Source organism: Falco naumanni, chromosome 6 (genome assembly GCF_017639655.2).
Source record: "Falco naumanni isolate bFalNau1 chromosome 6, bFalNau1.pat, whole genome shotgun sequence".
In the NCBI taxonomy this organism is placed as follows: domain Eukaryota; kingdom Metazoa; phylum Chordata; class Aves; order Falconiformes; family Falconidae; genus Falco; species Falco naumanni.
In genome coordinates, this window is record NC_054059.1 from 83,413,151 (window position 1) to 83,431,453 (window position 18,303).

At 34.5% G+C, this 18,303-nt stretch overlaps 1 protein-coding gene across 10 annotated transcripts in view; it reads left to right on the plus strand.

Moving 5' to 3' along the window:
• RYR2 (ryanodine receptor 2) overlaps positions 1-18,303 on the plus strand; it is a 435,368-nt gene that overhangs the window by 334,444 nt on the left and 82,621 nt on the right. For all 10 annotated transcript variants that reach the window (XM_040597875.1, XM_040597877.1, XM_040597881.1 and 7 more), the window contains 9 exons: positions 4,720-4,780; positions 6,480-6,718; positions 9,076-9,157; positions 11,119-11,249; positions 13,064-13,384; positions 14,751-14,991; positions 15,409-15,496; positions 17,135-17,227; positions 17,562-17,732. In XM_040597875.1, coding sequence (XP_040453809.1) covers positions 4,720-4,780; positions 6,480-6,718; positions 9,076-9,157; positions 11,119-11,249; positions 13,064-13,384; positions 14,751-14,991; positions 15,409-15,496; positions 17,135-17,227; positions 17,562-17,732 — 1,427 coding nt within the window. The remainder of the gene's footprint in view (positions 1-4,719; positions 4,781-6,479; positions 6,719-9,075; positions 9,158-11,118; positions 11,250-13,063; positions 13,385-14,750; positions 14,992-15,408; positions 15,497-17,134; positions 17,228-17,561; positions 17,733-18,303) is intronic.

Sequence of the window (18,303 nt, forward strand, 5' to 3'; positions counted from 1 at the left end):
CCAAAGAATTCTGCTGAGTCAATTATAATTACTAATTTGTAATTTGATTCTAAATCGTTCAGGCAAAACAGACCATTGGAACTGCACATTTGTATTGGGAAGTTATTAAGGAAAATTTGTAGTGGGCTGAAATGCTTAGTTATGTTCTGTGGAATTCTTAAATATTCCCAGATGTGCTTGACTCCACATACGCATGTATACTATCTTCTGGTATAATCTAGCAGGAGCTCGGTGTTTGTCTTATGCCATGTGAAAATCACTTAATTGAAGTCAATTTGAAGTCTCTATCAGGTGTATACATTATATGTAATGTGTGGCACAGTCATTTTCTCTGCAGTTTTATTCATGCCAGGATGATAGGATAGTTGAAATAGTACGTCCTATACATATATAGCTTCTATAATGATGCATTGCAAACTTCAGCATCCATGAACATACCTAATTGGCTAATTATCTAGCAAAATAGGATTTGATTAAGATAACATGCATCTAACTTAATTCCTGCATATTTCATTCAATTTGAAGGGAAGGAACTCGCATGCTGCACCAGTGTGGTGTTTAAAAAGCTTACAGACCGTCATGAAAACCTTTAAATTGAAAAGAAAGATCAGAAGTTATTTTTGGGATATAGCTTTTAAACATGCTTTGGGATGAGCTGAGTGGATTTGCCTGTAAAGTCAAAAGATCATAGGAGGAATGGAGTTATTTCTGCAGCTATGTGACATTGTTGCAGCTTTTTCTGAAGGGTGGAGTATGTCACAAATTTACACATAAGCTCTGGTTTATACCCTAGGTTGTTTCTTCAAAGAGTGAACTAGCTCAGGTATACTATTAAAATTTTGAAAATTTTATTTTTTATTGTGTGAAATTGTTTTTCTGACTTTTTCTTCTAAAAGGAGTAACAGTTAAAGTTAAAAATCTAAGTCAAGGTAACTTTCTTCAGTACTAAAGAAAAGATCTTTTCTATTCCACATCTCAGCTTTCTTATTTCTTGTGGTTTGGCTTGGTTCAAGAGATAGAAGGAGATAGGTCAGATGGGATCGGATGAGTGTTCGCCATGGCTACAGTTTGGTTTTTGACTCTTTTCCTAGTGTACAGTAACTAACAGAATATAAAATCTTTATACCAACACAGAAGTGTACTGTAGCTTTTCCATGAGCTACGACAAGGTCACCATAAGACTCTGGAGCACGGTCATTTATTGTGGACCTACAAACTCGAGTCAAAGTCACCTTACAGTCTGCCTTACCTTGACAGTGAATTACGTGGTAGAAAACCAGATCAAAAGAATTGTACTTAGTCCAGCAAAGACAAGGTCTGTGTAGAGGAGGGGGAGCATGCTCATGAGCTGGGCCCTAGAAAGTTATTGGTGTGTTTTGGAGGAATCTTGAGTGAGAAAGAGTTGCTTGATAATAACCTTTGTGGATAGTGGGGAGTTTACTATAACAGATAGTAAAATGCTATATAGTTTTGCTATATAGGTGTTTTATATTATTGTGAATTTGAATGGCACTTCTGAAGTTACAGCTGCAGGTATGAAATTCATTAGTAAAAGTCACGTAGCTTAAGCTGTATATAGAAGTCTTGATAAAATGTGAAATTAAGCATGCAAGTCTTCCAGAGTGAACTTAAACAGTTAATTGCATTTGATACCTAAGAGTGTCACTAAGATTATGGAATTGCAATCCATCATGGAATTATTCTTTCTTTACACTGTGAAAGTAAATTTTGACTCTAATAATTTACTGTTTGAGAGCTGTAGCTGTGCATCAAGTAAGACTGTATTGATTTATTGTTAGTGGGTTGAATTTGAAAATATTTAGTGAAAAATTTTGGTGAATTGAGCATTTGAATTTATATTTTCTCAGTTTAAAAAACAAATTTATATGGCTAGTTTGATTCACTTTTAATGTTGTTTAATCTCCAGTAAGGCATTCTTTCTATATAAGTATGTAAGTAATTTTTTTAAAAAAATCTTCATGTCGGTAATATAGAGCCATGTAATCTGAAACACAAATTAGCTGGGTAAGACATCAGATAAGAAAGGCCTGGTTTTGCTCACTCATTTTTGAGAATTTAGATAAATTATTCAGAGGGATTCCTAAAAAGAAACAGAAGGCTTCCTCTGCCTAATGCCATCCTGAATTTGTAAGTGTCCTTCCAGTGAAGCATTCTGGGATCAATATCCATAGCACTTTCACAATACAGCAACATTTCTTCCCTCCTGATATAATAATACAGCTTTCTTTCTAAAGTATGTAAGACTGAACCTCAGATTATTAAACAAACTCAGTTGCATAGTTCATGGGATCAGCTGCATTTGTAATACCTGCTGAATGGTGATCCAACCATCATCCTAATATTTATACTAGCTCCTGGGATGCTTTTAGCCTTAAAACCTCTTGAATCCATGTGGTTTAGTGTTTGCATATGTCCAGCCTCAATATATTGTTTTGAATTGTGTGAAGAGTTCCTTTAAGGAACAGCTCTTGTTTCAGTTTTTATCCTATTGAATTGTACTTAATAAAAAAGAATATTTTTGATTTAATGAAGATACATATATACACTGTGAAGTATTTGCTATAGTAATAAAACTAGGTTTATTAGAAATCCCTTATTTTAGGTTTAATAACTCAGTTTAAAAAAATAAATATGTCCTTCTGAAATTGGCTTCTGACCTCAGGTGGGAAGCAAACTGATTCTTGCAATGTTCAATTTAAAAGGATTATTTTGAGTTTTAACTGTGATATTTTAATGTAAAGTATAAAAAAATACTCGGTTTTGTGGGCTTTTGTTTTAGAAACAGTGAAAACAGCTATATTCATGACATTGAAGAAAAGCAAGACACAGAATTTCCAACCAGTCTTTTGTTGGAAGCTGCATTTTCTAAGATTCTGTAACAAAACCTGTCTACAGGAGATATTTCAGAAAATAAGTTTCATGATAATTTTGAAAGTCTCTTTTTAGTGTTACATGGATAAACTCTAATATGTCAATCAGTTTAGATTGAAGGGGGCTGCATTTATCGTCATCACTGAATTCTGCTCTGGTACCCCAGTCTGTGGAACCAACCACACTGCAATATCTGCTGCAGTGACGTGCCTAAAGCTTGTCTGGTTTTCAGAATAACTAGATGAATTTCTGCTCCTTCCATCTGTTTGCAGCATAGAAAGTACCTGATTCCTGAGAAATATATGGCTCTTGAAATATGCCTACATAGTGTAAATAGACTGACAATGTAAATTTTCAGGGAACTAGAGTAATCATCTCTATTGTCCACTATAGCATGCAGTGTATAAATGCATGCATGATGATTGTTAAGATACTATTTCATGACAGTCTAATCCACAGTCTTAAGTCTGGGTTGCTTTGAGCACTTCCCTCCATCCCTGCTGTCATCAGCACAGTCCTGAAACCTCTTCTTCGTCAGCACTGGCATTCATATCACCAGAGCAGTAAAATAGTACGGGATAAAAATAGGAGCTGACAAAACCCCTTAATCATTAGGGTGTTGTTTTTTTTTGGTAGGATTATTTTAAGCCACCTAAATGTCCTCTCATCTGCTGGCTGCATTGTTGCAAGACTGCTGGTGCAAAGAGCTCACTATGGGCAAAGAGCTATGGGCAGCCGTGGAAGCTGTAGTTAGGTTTGTTTCATCTGTTGTGGATGTACACCACAGCCGTGCCTCCTATTTTGATAGCACAGAACAACATTGTCAGTGCTGCAATAAACCTCCCACTCCTTCCTTGCAGTTTATCTTTTAAAATCTCTATTTCACTGAAACAGTTACCAATTTTAGTTGAATGTTTGCCTATATTTTCAAGTGAAACAACCACCAGTGAGAAAGTATAGTACACTGTACGCAGATTAAAGTATTTTCAGAAATCTATCTTATCTTAAACATTCAATGTATTTCTTTTTTTTTTTTAATTGAGAAACTTTAAATATAGAGAAGATGAAAAGATGCATAGGTGTGTTCATTTTTGCAGAGATGTAGATTTTTTAAAATAAATAAGTAGAGAAATAAGCTGTGGGTCTAATTTGTGTAGCCTCAATCTGTTCTGGACTTAAAAAGTGAAGTTAGAAGTGGCTTATACATGGCAACGTCTTGGGATGTATATATGTTACAAGGCATATTGTGTGTAAGTTCTCTTTTTACATACACAAGTTTGAAAAAATAATTGACTGTGGGAGATGCATATTATGTCAGAGACTGTTACTTATGTGGGCCACACCGGATCATGCTATGAATGGCTGCAGCCTATTGGTACCACCAGGGAGCTAACCTTTTTGATGACATTTTATGTAAAAGTTGTCTTCCTGCAATAGCAGCTTGTGAAAGTGAACGGCTTTTATGTTACTGAGAGGGGGAAGATAAATGATAAACTTTAAACAATTAAAGTAAAATTTATAGAACTTAAATGAAAATCAGACAATACGCTGCAGCTCTAATTAACCCCACATTTAAGTGCTTCCATCTTGACTGCCTCAGCTATTTGATGAGAGATGCTTTACTGCCTCTAGTTACTGCATTTGTGTAAACAAGGCTAAGACAACTGCATGTTTTTTAACTCGAATGTTAAAATTATGCAGAAGTTCAATTGCTCTTCTGCTATGGCATTTACTCTTTCATTAAAACCAGAGATAGTGTTAGCAGAATGTAGGTGTGTTATACAGTATGCTCAGCTTAATTGGTGGATAATTTTCCTCCCTGTTTAGGAAATGATGCAACGTCCATAGTCAACTGTCTTCACATACTGGGCCAGACCTTGGATGCGAGGTAATACTGAATATATTTTCTAAAGTACAAAGGAAATCACTTAAGAAAATAATGTGCAGTCGGATTCGGGCTACCTGTGTAAGGCTACAGATTTTCAAAACTCAAGAAATTATAGTATTGAAAAGAATTCCCATTGCAAAGTAGGTTAATTACTAGTTAACTACTAGGGTTTGGCAGGACAATATTTGTAGTTTACACTTTCAACTTCAGTTTGATCAATGGTGTCTAGAAGCTACTGACTGTAGGCTCATCTGGTTTTAATTGTGTAACCATCCCCAAAGCACAATAATATTAGATATATTTTATTCTTTTGTATGTACTGTTTAATCAAAAAATTCAGGAATTAAATGCACATGGAGTGCAGTAAATCTGCCTCTGAGTGTCTTCATTGCAAAGTTAATTCAGGTTCTAATTTGAACAAAAAAAACCCTTTTACATCGAATTCAGTGGTACTTTTAAGTTAAATTGAGCTGCTTGAGCCATTGTGAGGTTTATGGATGAGACAGTCTTGGAATATTGGAGGGTTATGTGTTGCTTTTCATTAAGTGTATGGTCAACTACCTGTGGCTGATAGTTGACTTTTAGATCTTTGCCATTGTGAAACAAAACATGAGAGTTTAAACTACTTCCATGATAATTTAAGATAACTTTTTTCACTTTGCATTTACCATCAGAGAACTGACTGGATTACATGCAGAGAGCTCTTTTGGTCAGTGTCTGTGCAGTAGCTTAAATGAACAAATTTTCCTCTCCATTTGCTATGGGATAGAGTCATGATCATTAATATGGCTCAGCTGTTGCATGGTAGTCCTTTGGGTTGCAGTATTTTGGGGTTTTTTTTTATAAATTGTCCATGTTCTATGCAATCATACAGATGGAATACAGATTCAGGTGGAAATTAACAATTCAGCTCTTGGTAGAGATGTAAAAATAGCTCCAGACAGGGATTATGGGATTAATGGAGGTTACACGGAAGTTTGAAAATACTGCCATTGAAACTGTATATATTTACTCTTTAAAACAAACAAATGAACAAACTGGACTGTTACTGAACTTAAAAAATAATTTCATCTGGATTTATTTCACATGTGAGTAGCCTAGATGGATACATTCCTTAAACAAGGGATCTCTGTAACTAAGCTAGTTAAATAAGGTAATAATTCTTCTGGATTATATCATTACATAACTGATTATGGTGTTATAGTTATGTAATCAATGCATTTATTTATTTATTTATTTATTTAATTTTAAAAATATTTGCTTGTTTTCACTAAGTTCTTTATGATGCCTTTATTCTGGAGGTAGAAATATGACTGTCATTGTTGAGAAGATTTTCTGAGTTCTAGCTTGAGATAGTTCTTCTCTTCCCAGAGTCATAAATTGCAGACTTACTCATTCTTCTTCTTTTTTGTTAGGTTTTTTTTTTCCCCTCTTAAGGCAAATGAATCATTTAAATTATAAACTTTAAAGGACTTTATTTTCTCCATGTGAAACCAGATGACATAGCTTTGTGTTCTGCAGGATATCTATGGAATGTTTTTTCAGTAGGATGTTCTGCTGTGAGGTTTTGCAATATCAAAAGATGGAAGATTTTTCTTCAGATCTTTATTATCGGTTTCATATAAGCCAAGACTAGGCTTTATTCCATGCTTGTCTAATGGAATATTCTTTTTTCATTCTTTTTGCATGCCATATACAGGACTGTGATGAAAACTGGTCTGGAATCTGTTAAGATAGCATTGAGAGCATTTTTGGACAATGCTGCTGAGGATCTGGAGAAAACAATGGAAAATCTTAAGCAAGGCCAGTTTACACACAGCAGAAACCAGCCAAAGGGAGTTACCCAAATCATTAATTATACCACAGTTGCTCTCCTGCCAGTGCTATCTTCATTATTTGAGCATATTGGACAGCACCAGTTTGGGGAAGATTTGATATGTATGTATTATTTACAAGTGCCATGCCACTAAAATATCTATAGTGTTATGTAGTAAGCATTACTAGACTCTCAGTTCTATTAGAGAAGGACAAATCCTATGTCATTTGATGAAATTGTGATTGATTTAATCAAACATTTGTTGTAATCATCCTAGAACAGCCTGTGGGTTTTGGTGGACTTCATGTAAATATTAAAGCAGATGTGGCTGTGGTTAGACAGTCAGAAGGCTCAGGCTGATAACTTTACCATAGATTTACTGTGACTTTGTGTGTGAAAAGTTACTTTGTATACGTTGATTTTTGCTCTGTCTATAAATGAGGTTATACTATCAGAATGATGTTTTTCCATCATTCACGCACTTTGGCTCAGTTTTATTTAGCAGTGGATTTGGGTGGGTGCATCTAAGGTCCTCAGGAACAATGAAAGGAGCTCCTGATGAATTCAGGCACTGGAGAACGGATTATGTGTGAGACTTAGAATCTCTACAGAAATTTTATATTCAGTATATGGCACATTTGGTATCATTAATTTTCCCAAACCCCGTCTCTGCAAGACGAGATTTTGCAGTCTGCAAAAAAAAAACTTTAATGTTATATATTTTAGGAACTCTACAGGTATTCTGCTGTCCAGGCTGCACTAAAGGAGGCACTTTCCTCTGTATAGCTAACTCCATTATGGAAATAAATGAGAGAAGGACCTGAAAGAAAAGAATATCAAATTATATTTTTGTTCTCTTTTCAGAATCTGGAAAAATTATTTAAAACAACATTAAGATAACTGTTTTTGAAAATTTGGAGTTGTATTAATGGATTTGGATGTTATGAGATATAAACATTTGCTTTTCTCATTAAATTATTTCTGTAAAATTCAGGAGTCTTTGGAAAGATGCCAGAAAAAGTCATCGATGGGGTTCATGTACATCGCATGTTCATCATAAACCACTTTGTCAGACATCAACATGTTTATGCCCTGTATAATTTTTGATCTCTGGTATTCTGCTTTTTTGGAACTTAATTAGCCATGGATACCTCATCACTTCATTTGGTATTTTTAACCAGCTATTCTGCATAAATCACACTGGTGTTGAACACCCAATTTAGGATTCATAAACTGAGAAAGAATAATTAATTTAAATTGTACCAACTTATTTTGTCTAGAGCATAGTTGGAAAGGCTAATTTTTCTTACACACAGGTTCTCTTTACGTCTTGTTAAGAATAAGATAATCCAATGACTCGGATCACAAGCATCTTGACCTGGTACTTGTACCTAAGAGTATAACTACACATACAGAGTACTCCGTGGTGTGGTCATGTACACGTATGGGTCACTATACCCAAGCTTACTCTTATCACATAAAAATACTCAACTTCAGGATGATCCAAACTAAAATCATAGTATAGTAAAGACCCAGGCTGTGTAGCTTTGATGCACTATCTTGTTGGCTCTCCCAGCTCATTAAGTCTTCTTGTATATGACTCCCAACATTTCAAGGCATACTGGGGGAAGATATTTAAACTGTGGAGGAGAATAGAAAAAATATATGGAAAGAATGGGAGTGTTGTCCTTCTTGATGGTACTTAGACTGTTGTTACAGTATTACTGCAGATTATGTCCGAAAAGCATTTTTTTCAAATAGATGTTATTTTCACATTTTTATGACTGAAACATTTGATAATTTCAAAACATTCTTTGTTGAAGTATTCACAGGAACCAAGGGATTATTTATTTTTTTAATCCTTTGATTGTTATTAGGTATATGCTATTACCTGGTCTCTGTGTCTAAATTTAAAAAAGATAGAAATTGTGATTAAAAGAATGAGATATCTGTTTAAACAGGATTGCCCTTCTTTTGTAATATATTTTATACAATGGTGTTACATTTGTAAATCAATTTGTTCTCTAATATTTTTTTTTTCACTTTCAGCACTTAATTTGATTTGGCATAATACTTTAAGTGCTACAAACAAACTAGAAAAGATTCATTGGCACACATTTATAATAGTTATTAAATTAATAATTATCAGGTTGTGCAATTAGATGTTTTTGGCAAAGAGCTGGTATGCCATTGATTTCAGAAAGTTAGTGCACTAGTGAAATGTGTTTACTGTCTTAGCTGGTAACTTAGTGTTGAAGTAAATGGAAGTTTTGAGTAAAAACTATGGCACTCGGTGGTCAGAAGGCTTTTTCTATTTAGAATGCGATTTATGTGGATTTCCTTTGATAGCTTATTCTTATTATTAATTATAATATAACTTCTTATTAATTCAGTTGTCAAAAGAAATACATTTTAATTATACAGAAATGTATTGCTAAGAAAAATCTCTTTATACCTATCTTTTTCTCATTTTCTTTAGTGGAAGATGTTCAGGTCTCCTGTTACAGAATATTGGCCAGTTTATATGCTCTAGGAACCAGTAAGAGTATCTATGTAGAGCGGTAAGAAGAAAAAGTGTTCCTCTATTTTTAATATATGTGTTTATATTTAGCTTCATGAATATGCAGTCCAGAAATGAATATAGGAAAAGATTGGTTTGGAAAGATATCTTGAGAGGAAAAGGTGCTCAGCTGTTAAGTGGAATGCAGCTGCATTTATTATAATACACTTAAAATGTTGCACTGTTTATCTAAATATATTTCATAATTAAAACAAAAATCACAAAGTTATCTGACTTTACAATAAATATCACTTAATTTGAGGTTCAGCTGAGGAGTTGTAAAAACATGTCATTCAGCTCAGCTATTGTTATAATTCTTCCTTATATATTGCTTAATTGTGATGTATATTTCTTTATTACTGTAAATTTAGTTTATTTTGTCACTCATACAATACTACTTCTTCTCTAGCTCAATTACCCCGGGAAATGAGGCTTTCTAATTGCTTTTTTGTGCATCTGTGTATCTGCTAACCTCTCTCCAAGTTATATTTGGTCTGCGTAAACCATATTCAGCCAAAAAAGAGACCTAGATAGGTCAGTACTTAAAACTGAATAGGTGTCCTATAGTGACTAGCACTGTTCTGAGGGAAGGCTAAACAGAACTTATACATTGCAGATATTGGCAGTAATCTAGGACATTCCAATATCTGTCCGCTGTCTAGCAAATCAAGCTGTGCATAACTCCAGACCAGCACCATGACATACCCCTGCTCACTTGGTGGCAGTATCATAGGAAGCGTTATGAAGAAAGGTGGGTCCAAAGTTTATAGGTAACAAAACACACATCTGTGGAAAACCAGGTTTCATTATCACATAATGGATGTAAAATTACTTGGTTTTGGTATTCGGCAAATAAATGATGTGGGGTTCATTAAGACGAAATACGTCAGCATAGGTGACAATTGTGTGTATGGTTGTCTGCAACCGTTACCAGTGAAAAGCACGTAGCATGCTCTTTGTAGGTGCATGTGATGGATGTATGCTTTGCTTATGAAGATCTAATGAAAAGGAAAAAAAGGAAGAAGGAGCAAACAGGATAAAAATGGAAATGAAGTTAGATTTAACAAAATCAAGTTTAATGAGTTAGATCTAGAAAATATTAAGTTCCTAAAATAAGATACTAATATTGACTAAAGATTAATTTTGTTAAATTAGTTTGGAAGCATTCTTTTTTTGCTTGGAAGTTCATGGGACTTCTGGATTTCGGTCATCTGTATGGCTCAGCTTCAGCAGCTAAGGATTTCTCACATGTCAAAAATCTGCTCTGATCAGCTGAATTAGAAATCAGGAAGAATAGTTTTAAATGTCCCCTGAAAAACCCGAGTGAAGTGACAAGGGATCACTCACTTCTTCCTAGAGACAGGCTTTTTGCAGTTTTGACCCACAAAAGGAATTTTGATTATCAAATAAATGTTGTCATATATTTGAAGAAATTAGAACAAGGTTTTTGTGCAAAACTTTCAGAGTTATTGATCAGTAGAAGCAATTTTTGGCTCTCTGAAGAGCTTTCATGCTAGACCAAGGTCTGATTATTGCTGTTTCTCACAAAAAAGAAAGTATATCACTCAAATAAAATGATAGTTGTATTTGGTCTCTTGGTCTGTTCAGCAGCTCTTTCTTAATAGTAGAAATTATAAAGTCAGTAAAGCTGAGAGGAAAGTAATAGAACAGAAAGCATTGTTATGATGACTTCAGGTTTTCCCTAAATGTTCCTCACTGGCTCTCAGCTAAATAAGCCACCTTTGACATTGTGTATCATAACGTTTCGTTTGTATATTAGCAGAACATTGCTGGATTTCAGTTTGTATTATCTATTCTTGTGTTGGTGACCCTAGTAATATTGTGGCTTATCTCTTTGAGATGAGCTCATCTTAGAATAAAAATAAGGCTAGTATACAACTACCCTGAGGAGTATTCAGTCATCAAAGATGTGTGTACATAACAGTGTTTGTTAATTCACAGGCAACGATCAGCACTGGGAGAATGCTTGGCTGCTTTCTCGGGTGCATTTCCAGTGGCTTTTTTGGAAACTCATTTGAACAAACATAATATCTACTCAATTTACAATACCAAGAATGCGAGAGACAGAGCAGGTATTTCCAGAAACTCACATGATGGTTATGAAAACAAAATTTCACAATAAGTGCTGCTTGCCTTAATACATGTGTTTCGGCATGCATTTTATATGCAATAACTCTCTTGTCATCTCTTGCTCGTGCTTCTTTCCTAAATCAATGGGCTAAGTCTAAGTAATTATTTAACAAATAATTGGTAAACCAAATTATTTCATGTTTCTAAAGATACTGATGGTTTTGGTTTGAGATACCATTCTTAAAATACTGCTTTGGAATCAAGTTATTGAAGGGGCTTTGCACATTTTTAATATCTCACATAATGTATATTTGATGATAAAATTATGTATTCTGATCAGTAACTAGTTCCTTAGTTATCTTATGCAATATTGGCTCCTTAAAACATACAGGATTGCAACTGAAACAAAATACCTTTTCCTGTATTAATATACTATTAATAATGTACTCTTAGAAATATGTATTAATAATATACTACTAGAAAGTAAATATACTGCAGAGTAGTATGTAAATTATTTTTTCTTTGTTGGAAATACAAGACAGTACAGATACTTTCCAGTAACATTATGTGTGCTTAGTTTGCATTTACCTTTTTGTTCCATTCTGCAACTCTTGATGTTTCTTATGCTAAAACATAGCTGTGGAATAAGGTCATATGCCCTAATTGTTTCTACGGTAAATAGAAGTTGCAGTAGAACTGTAGAAACTCTACATTTGTACTAGAGTACAAATGATGTCATGGATATGTATGGATGACAGTATAGAAGATGCCAATTTATGATGGCATCCATTTTATAACACCATCTTTAGTTTTAAGAAAGGAAGCATGCCAGATTTATTCTTCAAAGAGCTGTAGTATCTTATTTTGAAGGTATCAACAGCCATGTTTACTTACTATATGTACTCTAGCTTTTTTAATACATCTAGAAAGACAATCATCTTGTATCTTCATTGATTTTTAACAGAAATTTGAATTCATTTTCCAAAATCTCATTAAGCTTGATGGAGACTCAGGGATGGCTATGTAAAATGTATTTGGGTCTGAATAGAAGAAGAGACAGCTTTCAGAAAATGACTAATCATAGGCTATGTTGATACAAACATTTGGAATCGCAAATTGCAGGCTTAATTTTCAACATACAGATATCTGTATACCTCATTGTGTGTGTATGTCAGGATATTCAAGAGTTAATAATGGTGCTTACAGATTTTATTTGTACATGAAAGAAAGTGCTTCCAAAACCAAAGGCAATTGCAGGGCCTCTTCAAGGAAGGAACTGATAACTCAAATAACTTGAAAAGTAAACATGTAAAATCAGAAATTCACCTCCAGAAGTCAGTTTCTCAGAATCTGCTCTACTCATTATGTCAGGCAATGATTTTTTTTCCCTTCTATTAACATTCCAGGTTTCACCCGGTATGTTTTGAGGAGGTGTTTCATTGTATCCATTTGTTTCGTCAACCGCAAAGCTTAGGCTGGAAGAAATTCTGAAATTTGGGCTTTTATTTTGAATATAGCAAACTGCATCTGATTTCTCTGAATTAATTCCATAATAATTACATTCTTGAAGCTTCCATATAGGAATTATTTTTATAAAAGAAAGTTATATTATTGAAGTTTAAATATAAACAGTTTACTGCTCAACAGTATGAAAGTACCTGGCTTCTATTTTTGTGTTTGGGGTTTTTTTTCCTTGGATCAGAAGGGCATAAATGTAAATAGAAAACAAAAGTCATATGGGATAGCAATTGAAAAGAATTATTTACCCTCTATGACTTAGTTTATTGATTTTTTGATTTATTTCTTTTTTCAATAGTTCTCAATTTGCCTAATAGTGTAGAAGAGGTTTGTCCAAATATTCCTTCTTTGATGAAGCTAATGGAAGAAATTGTGGAACTGGCAGAGTCTGGTATTCGTTATACACAAATGCCACATATCATGGAAGTGATACTGCCTATGCTGTGTAGTTACATGTCACACTGGTGGGAGCATGGGCCAGAAAACAACCCCGACAAGGCTGAAATGTGCTGCACAGCCTTGACGTCAGAGCACATGAACACTCTGTTGGGTAACATATTGAAAATCATCTATAACAACCTTGGGATTGATGAAGGAGCCTGGATGAAGAGATTAGCAGGTAAGATATAAAAGTAAAATAAATAAATAAACAAGCATGCGTGTGTGCATATTCAGAACTTATATATATACACACACACTCTGAATTACTTTGTAGTTTCTCTGTTAAAGATGGAGTAGATCAACACTAATAATTTTTATGTTTTTAAATGATACAGATCTTGATGAGCCAGAAATATTAAGTATAAGGGAAGAACAGTGCAAGCAGTATGTTTTAATCTCATAGTAATAAAGGAAGTACATTAGACTATTTCTTTTCCCCCTGAATATGCATATACATGTTTTGCAGTATATCGAATTTAAAGACTATAGTTATTTAGCCCCTTTTAATTATATAGCAAGTTTTGATTTTCAGACATTACAGAGTTCCTTGATACTCTGTAGGAGCGCTGGATCCTTAAAATACTATTTTGAAGCTGTATGTAGCTATGACAATGAAATATGGAAATACATATGTCATTTTAGTAATCCTTACATTAACTTCATTGTGATAACACCTTAAATTGATTTAAAAACAGTTTATTTCTCAATGTTTATTTCCTTCTGTAAGGAAAAGTCACTTTAGTGTTGTGAACTCAGTTTTTCTGCTAGGCTTTCTCATGACTTTTCAGTACTTACTTTACTAGGAATTTCGTTCATGGTAGTATTCTGGTTTCCTGATCTTTTGAAGGATAAGTGGTAACTGGCTAAAATGCTTTGTTAGTCTAATGGATAGGTTACAAATAGTTTTGCACTAATAGGCCCCCCCAAAAAAGCTAATTTACATATTCATTTTTATGAGTGGAGTTGCAAAAAGCATGCAGTAACAAGTCTGAAATGGCTGGTTGATGGATGGTTGGATTAGTCTCGCTTCTGTTTACACACAAACCTTCCAGCGTCCTAATGTGCATAATACAGGCAGGCTGTTTTAGTAGGTTTGCAAATAGCTAGAGTGTGCTTTCCACTTCTAATTCACTCCAGCTAAAAAGCAAGGCTCAAAAAGAGGAGCCAGTGGCTGCAAAAATTTGTATGTGCACTATGTAGCTATATGTGTATCCACCCATACATACCATTAACCAACTACATTACTCAATAACATGCAGGCATATATCAATAAGTTGACAGAATGCCGTTAAAGAAGTATTTCAAGTTTTGTGATCTTGCAGGCTTAGTCTGTGAGGTTGTAATTTCTGCCCTCATAGTGACAAAGTGAGTTGACTGTGAAATCCTGACCACATTTAATTCTTGGCAAATTTTCTGCTGATTTCAATGGGGGCAGGATTTTACTCTGTAGCCTAGGAATAAGATCCAAGAAAGAGGGGAAAGGTAAACGTTTGTATTGTATTTTGTGGCTAGGTATATATTATAATGCTCATTGCCTTAAATAGTGTTTTCCCAGCCCATCATAAGCAAAGCGAAGCCACAGCTCTTAAAGACACACTTCCTGCCACTGATGGATAAACTAAAGAAAAAAGCAGCAGTGGTTGTATCGGATGAAGAACATCTAAGAGCAGAAGGCAGAGGTGACATGTCGGAGGCTGAACTGCTCATCCTAGATGAGTTCACCACTTTGGCACGGGACCTCTATGCCTTCTACCCTTTGTTGATTAGATTTGTGGACTATAACAGGTATGTGGAGAGGAATAGGTCAATGAATCTCATAACATCTTCCTGTTTGCTGATACCATCTCTTATCCCTTGATATGCCTAGCACTGAGTTAAAGTAGCTTTTACTCAGCCTGCCAGTCTTGAAGTTGTGCAACCTCATGCTTTGTGACTTTTAGGAGGAGCTGGGGTCTTTTGAAGAAGAAAACAAACAAACAAAAAAGGTATAATCCAACTCTGCTGTGGATTAGACCTGAGATTAATGTAAAAGGATTTAAAGGGGTTTGAAAGAGGAAATCAAAAAGCCACTGCTACCAGAAAGGATTAAAAGCATGCATGCTTGGTTTTGTTGGCTTGTATCCTGGTAAAATGTTGAAAACTGATTTCAAACCATAAAGTCAGTGAGGATCATCCGCATTTCCACCCTTCTACAAATTTTAGGGCAAAATGGCTGAAAGAGCCCAATCCTGAAGCGGAAGAATTGTTCCGCATGGTGGCTGAGGTCTTCATTTACTGGTCAAAGTCGCATGTAAGTAATTCCTTGGTAAATACTTGTTTCAATTAACTTTCTTAGTAGGTAGATCAATTATTTAGTGGTTGTGTTTGTGAAAGCATGCTTAATGCCAGAAGTGAAACTGCAGATGGGAAGGTATTAATGACTTTCAGTTTTCTGACACTTTTGAAATTTCTGAGTAGCTTGGGGAGTTAGTGAGTGTTTTGAAGCATAGTAACAAGAAATGTAGATGTTTTTCATATAAATTCTGGGTTTTTTTGTTTGGGTTTTTTTTGGTTTTTTTTGTTTTGTTTTGTTTGTTTGTTGGTTTTTTTTTTTGCTTTTGGTGGTGTTGTGTTTTGGGGGGGTTTTTTTATGTGTAAAGCTCATTGAGGTCTGTGTCCTTACCTCGTTTTTTTCTCCAATCAGTTATTTTCAACCCCAAAGCCTTTTTGTAATCAGATGTATGGCTACTAAATTAGTAGTAGTTTTCTCATTAAAGTCAATTTTCCTAACTTTTATGGTCTGACTGATTGAGCCTCTTGGCAGAGTTACAGTTAAAATCCTGTGGAAAGGTCTTCAATGTGACTAGTAGAACAAGGGTTTCCTAAGGAAATGTGCAGCTTTATTTACAATCACTTAATTTGTGTTGTAGCATAGATTTGTATTTCTTTAATAAAAGTTAAAGTTATATAATTCAATTATTAAGCTTAGGACTCTCTATAGCTGGATTGAATGAAGGAAAGTCAGTAAGCATTCTAAGACCAAGGATGTAGCAAATATATCTTACCAGCAATTCTCAGAATAAAGTATTTTTTTCCTAGATGATACTATCATATTTACCAGTTAAGGATTTCTTCTTAATTCCACTTCTACAAAATTTACACTTGGTTCTCAAGTCTGATTGTTCTGGTTCATATGCCATAATCAACCAAGGCATCTGCATTAAGAAATAATCAGGCACCATCACTGATAGCGCTTAAATAAAAATAAAACATGATTAATGTAATACGGGAACAAAAAGAAGAAATAACCCAGAAAAGACTAAGTACTTCCAGGCATTTGGATCTCTGCATGGACTATTGTCTATACTAAATTTCTTTTTTGCCATAATTTCAATTATCTCAAGTTTGGGAAACAAGATGCTTTATTATTTGTGTACTTGTGCCTGAATTTGACTGTAAAATTTATTATAAACATTGCTGTGCACAGAAACTCATTGCACAGTAGATAGACACTGGATCATCACATTACTTGTGTATTCATAAGTTCAGTCTTTCATTTAAAATTTCTTATGTATCTGTTTATAGTGGGATTTTTAATGGGGGGGGGGGGGGGGGGGGAAATGGAATGAATGATTTACGAGTAAGGGAAAACCCAGACGACTTTTATTGATTAAAGGAGGAGTAAGATTTTTCTCATAGCTATTTCATAGCCAGATAAACATTCCTTTCTAACAGAAAAAATCCAAAACACACAACCCCCTGAGCTGTGTCATGTAAATAGAGCTGGAACACAAGTCGGTTACTGATCATCCATTAATTTCTTCTGTCCTTGTCTTATCTTTTAGATTTTACAAATTTCTAGTTAATTTATATTTTTATTTAAGGTTTGTTAGAAAGGTTCCTCATATATCATAAGTGCTTTTAACTGAGGTCTTCTATATATTTCCAGAATTTCAAAAGGGAAGAGCAGAACTTTGTAGTACAAAATGAAATCAACAACATGTCTTTCCTTATCAGCGACACCAAATCCAAGATGTCCAAGGTAGTGTAAAGATTTTTATATTTTTCTATTTGCAGAAGGGAAGGAGACAGGAAGACTCCACAGAAGCACTGTTTTACTTTTTTTTTTTTTTTTTAATAATACCTGTTGAAAACACTGGGTTGAGAATCAAAAAGTATTTGTTTGAGAAACACAGTGGACTATCAAGATATGGTGCAAAATATTGACAATGGTATAATGGCAGTTCCATCAGATAGAGTTGTAGCTGTGTTATGTAGTAAGGAAATTGTCAAACCAGAGGCAAATACAAAGTTGCCAGTACAATTCTTCTATCTAATGTTGGATTTTTTTTGTTCATCTTTGCTTTATGCTGCAGGCAGCAGTTTCTGACCAAGAGAGGAAGAAGATGAAGCGAAAAGGTGACCGGTACTCTATGCAGACCTCTCTCATCGTGGCAGCACTGAAGAGATTGCTTCCCATAGGTCTAAACATTTGTGCTCCTGGAGACCAAGAGCTGATTGCACTGGCCAAAAATCGATTCAGTATGGTAGGTGCTTTTTTTTTGCCCTTCTAAAAGGTAGAAGTATTTCACTAATGAAATTATTTGAGTATTTCCCGCCATGCTCATTCTTATGGCATGACACAAATAATCAAGACTAAAGTTCTGTTATATAAAGGCACAATGGGTGACTATGGTAGGTAGTAATCTGCATATTGTTCTCATTTTCAGGGCATAAAGATTTCAGTTTGAATATTCTTGTTTTCTAAATGATCAGTGTATGAAGAGAGATAATATTCTTAAATTGAAACAGTTATTTCTCTCTCTTACATTTTAATGCAAAATTGTGTTTGTTATATCTTATGTAGCTTGAATTTGGAAATGCAGATAAGAACTGGATATTTCCTAACTTCTGTGCCCAGTATCATAACTAATTCCTTTTGATCACTCTCATGTGAATGCAATGATTTCTGTAGGGATAGACTGTTTTAAAAGTGATTCTTCTAGGAGTATACTCACAGTGCGATAATGTGATTGTAATTTGGAATATATTCCTTTCTCAAGATCTGATACTTTATACAGCCAAGTGGGTTATATGACCTTTGAACAGATGAATCAA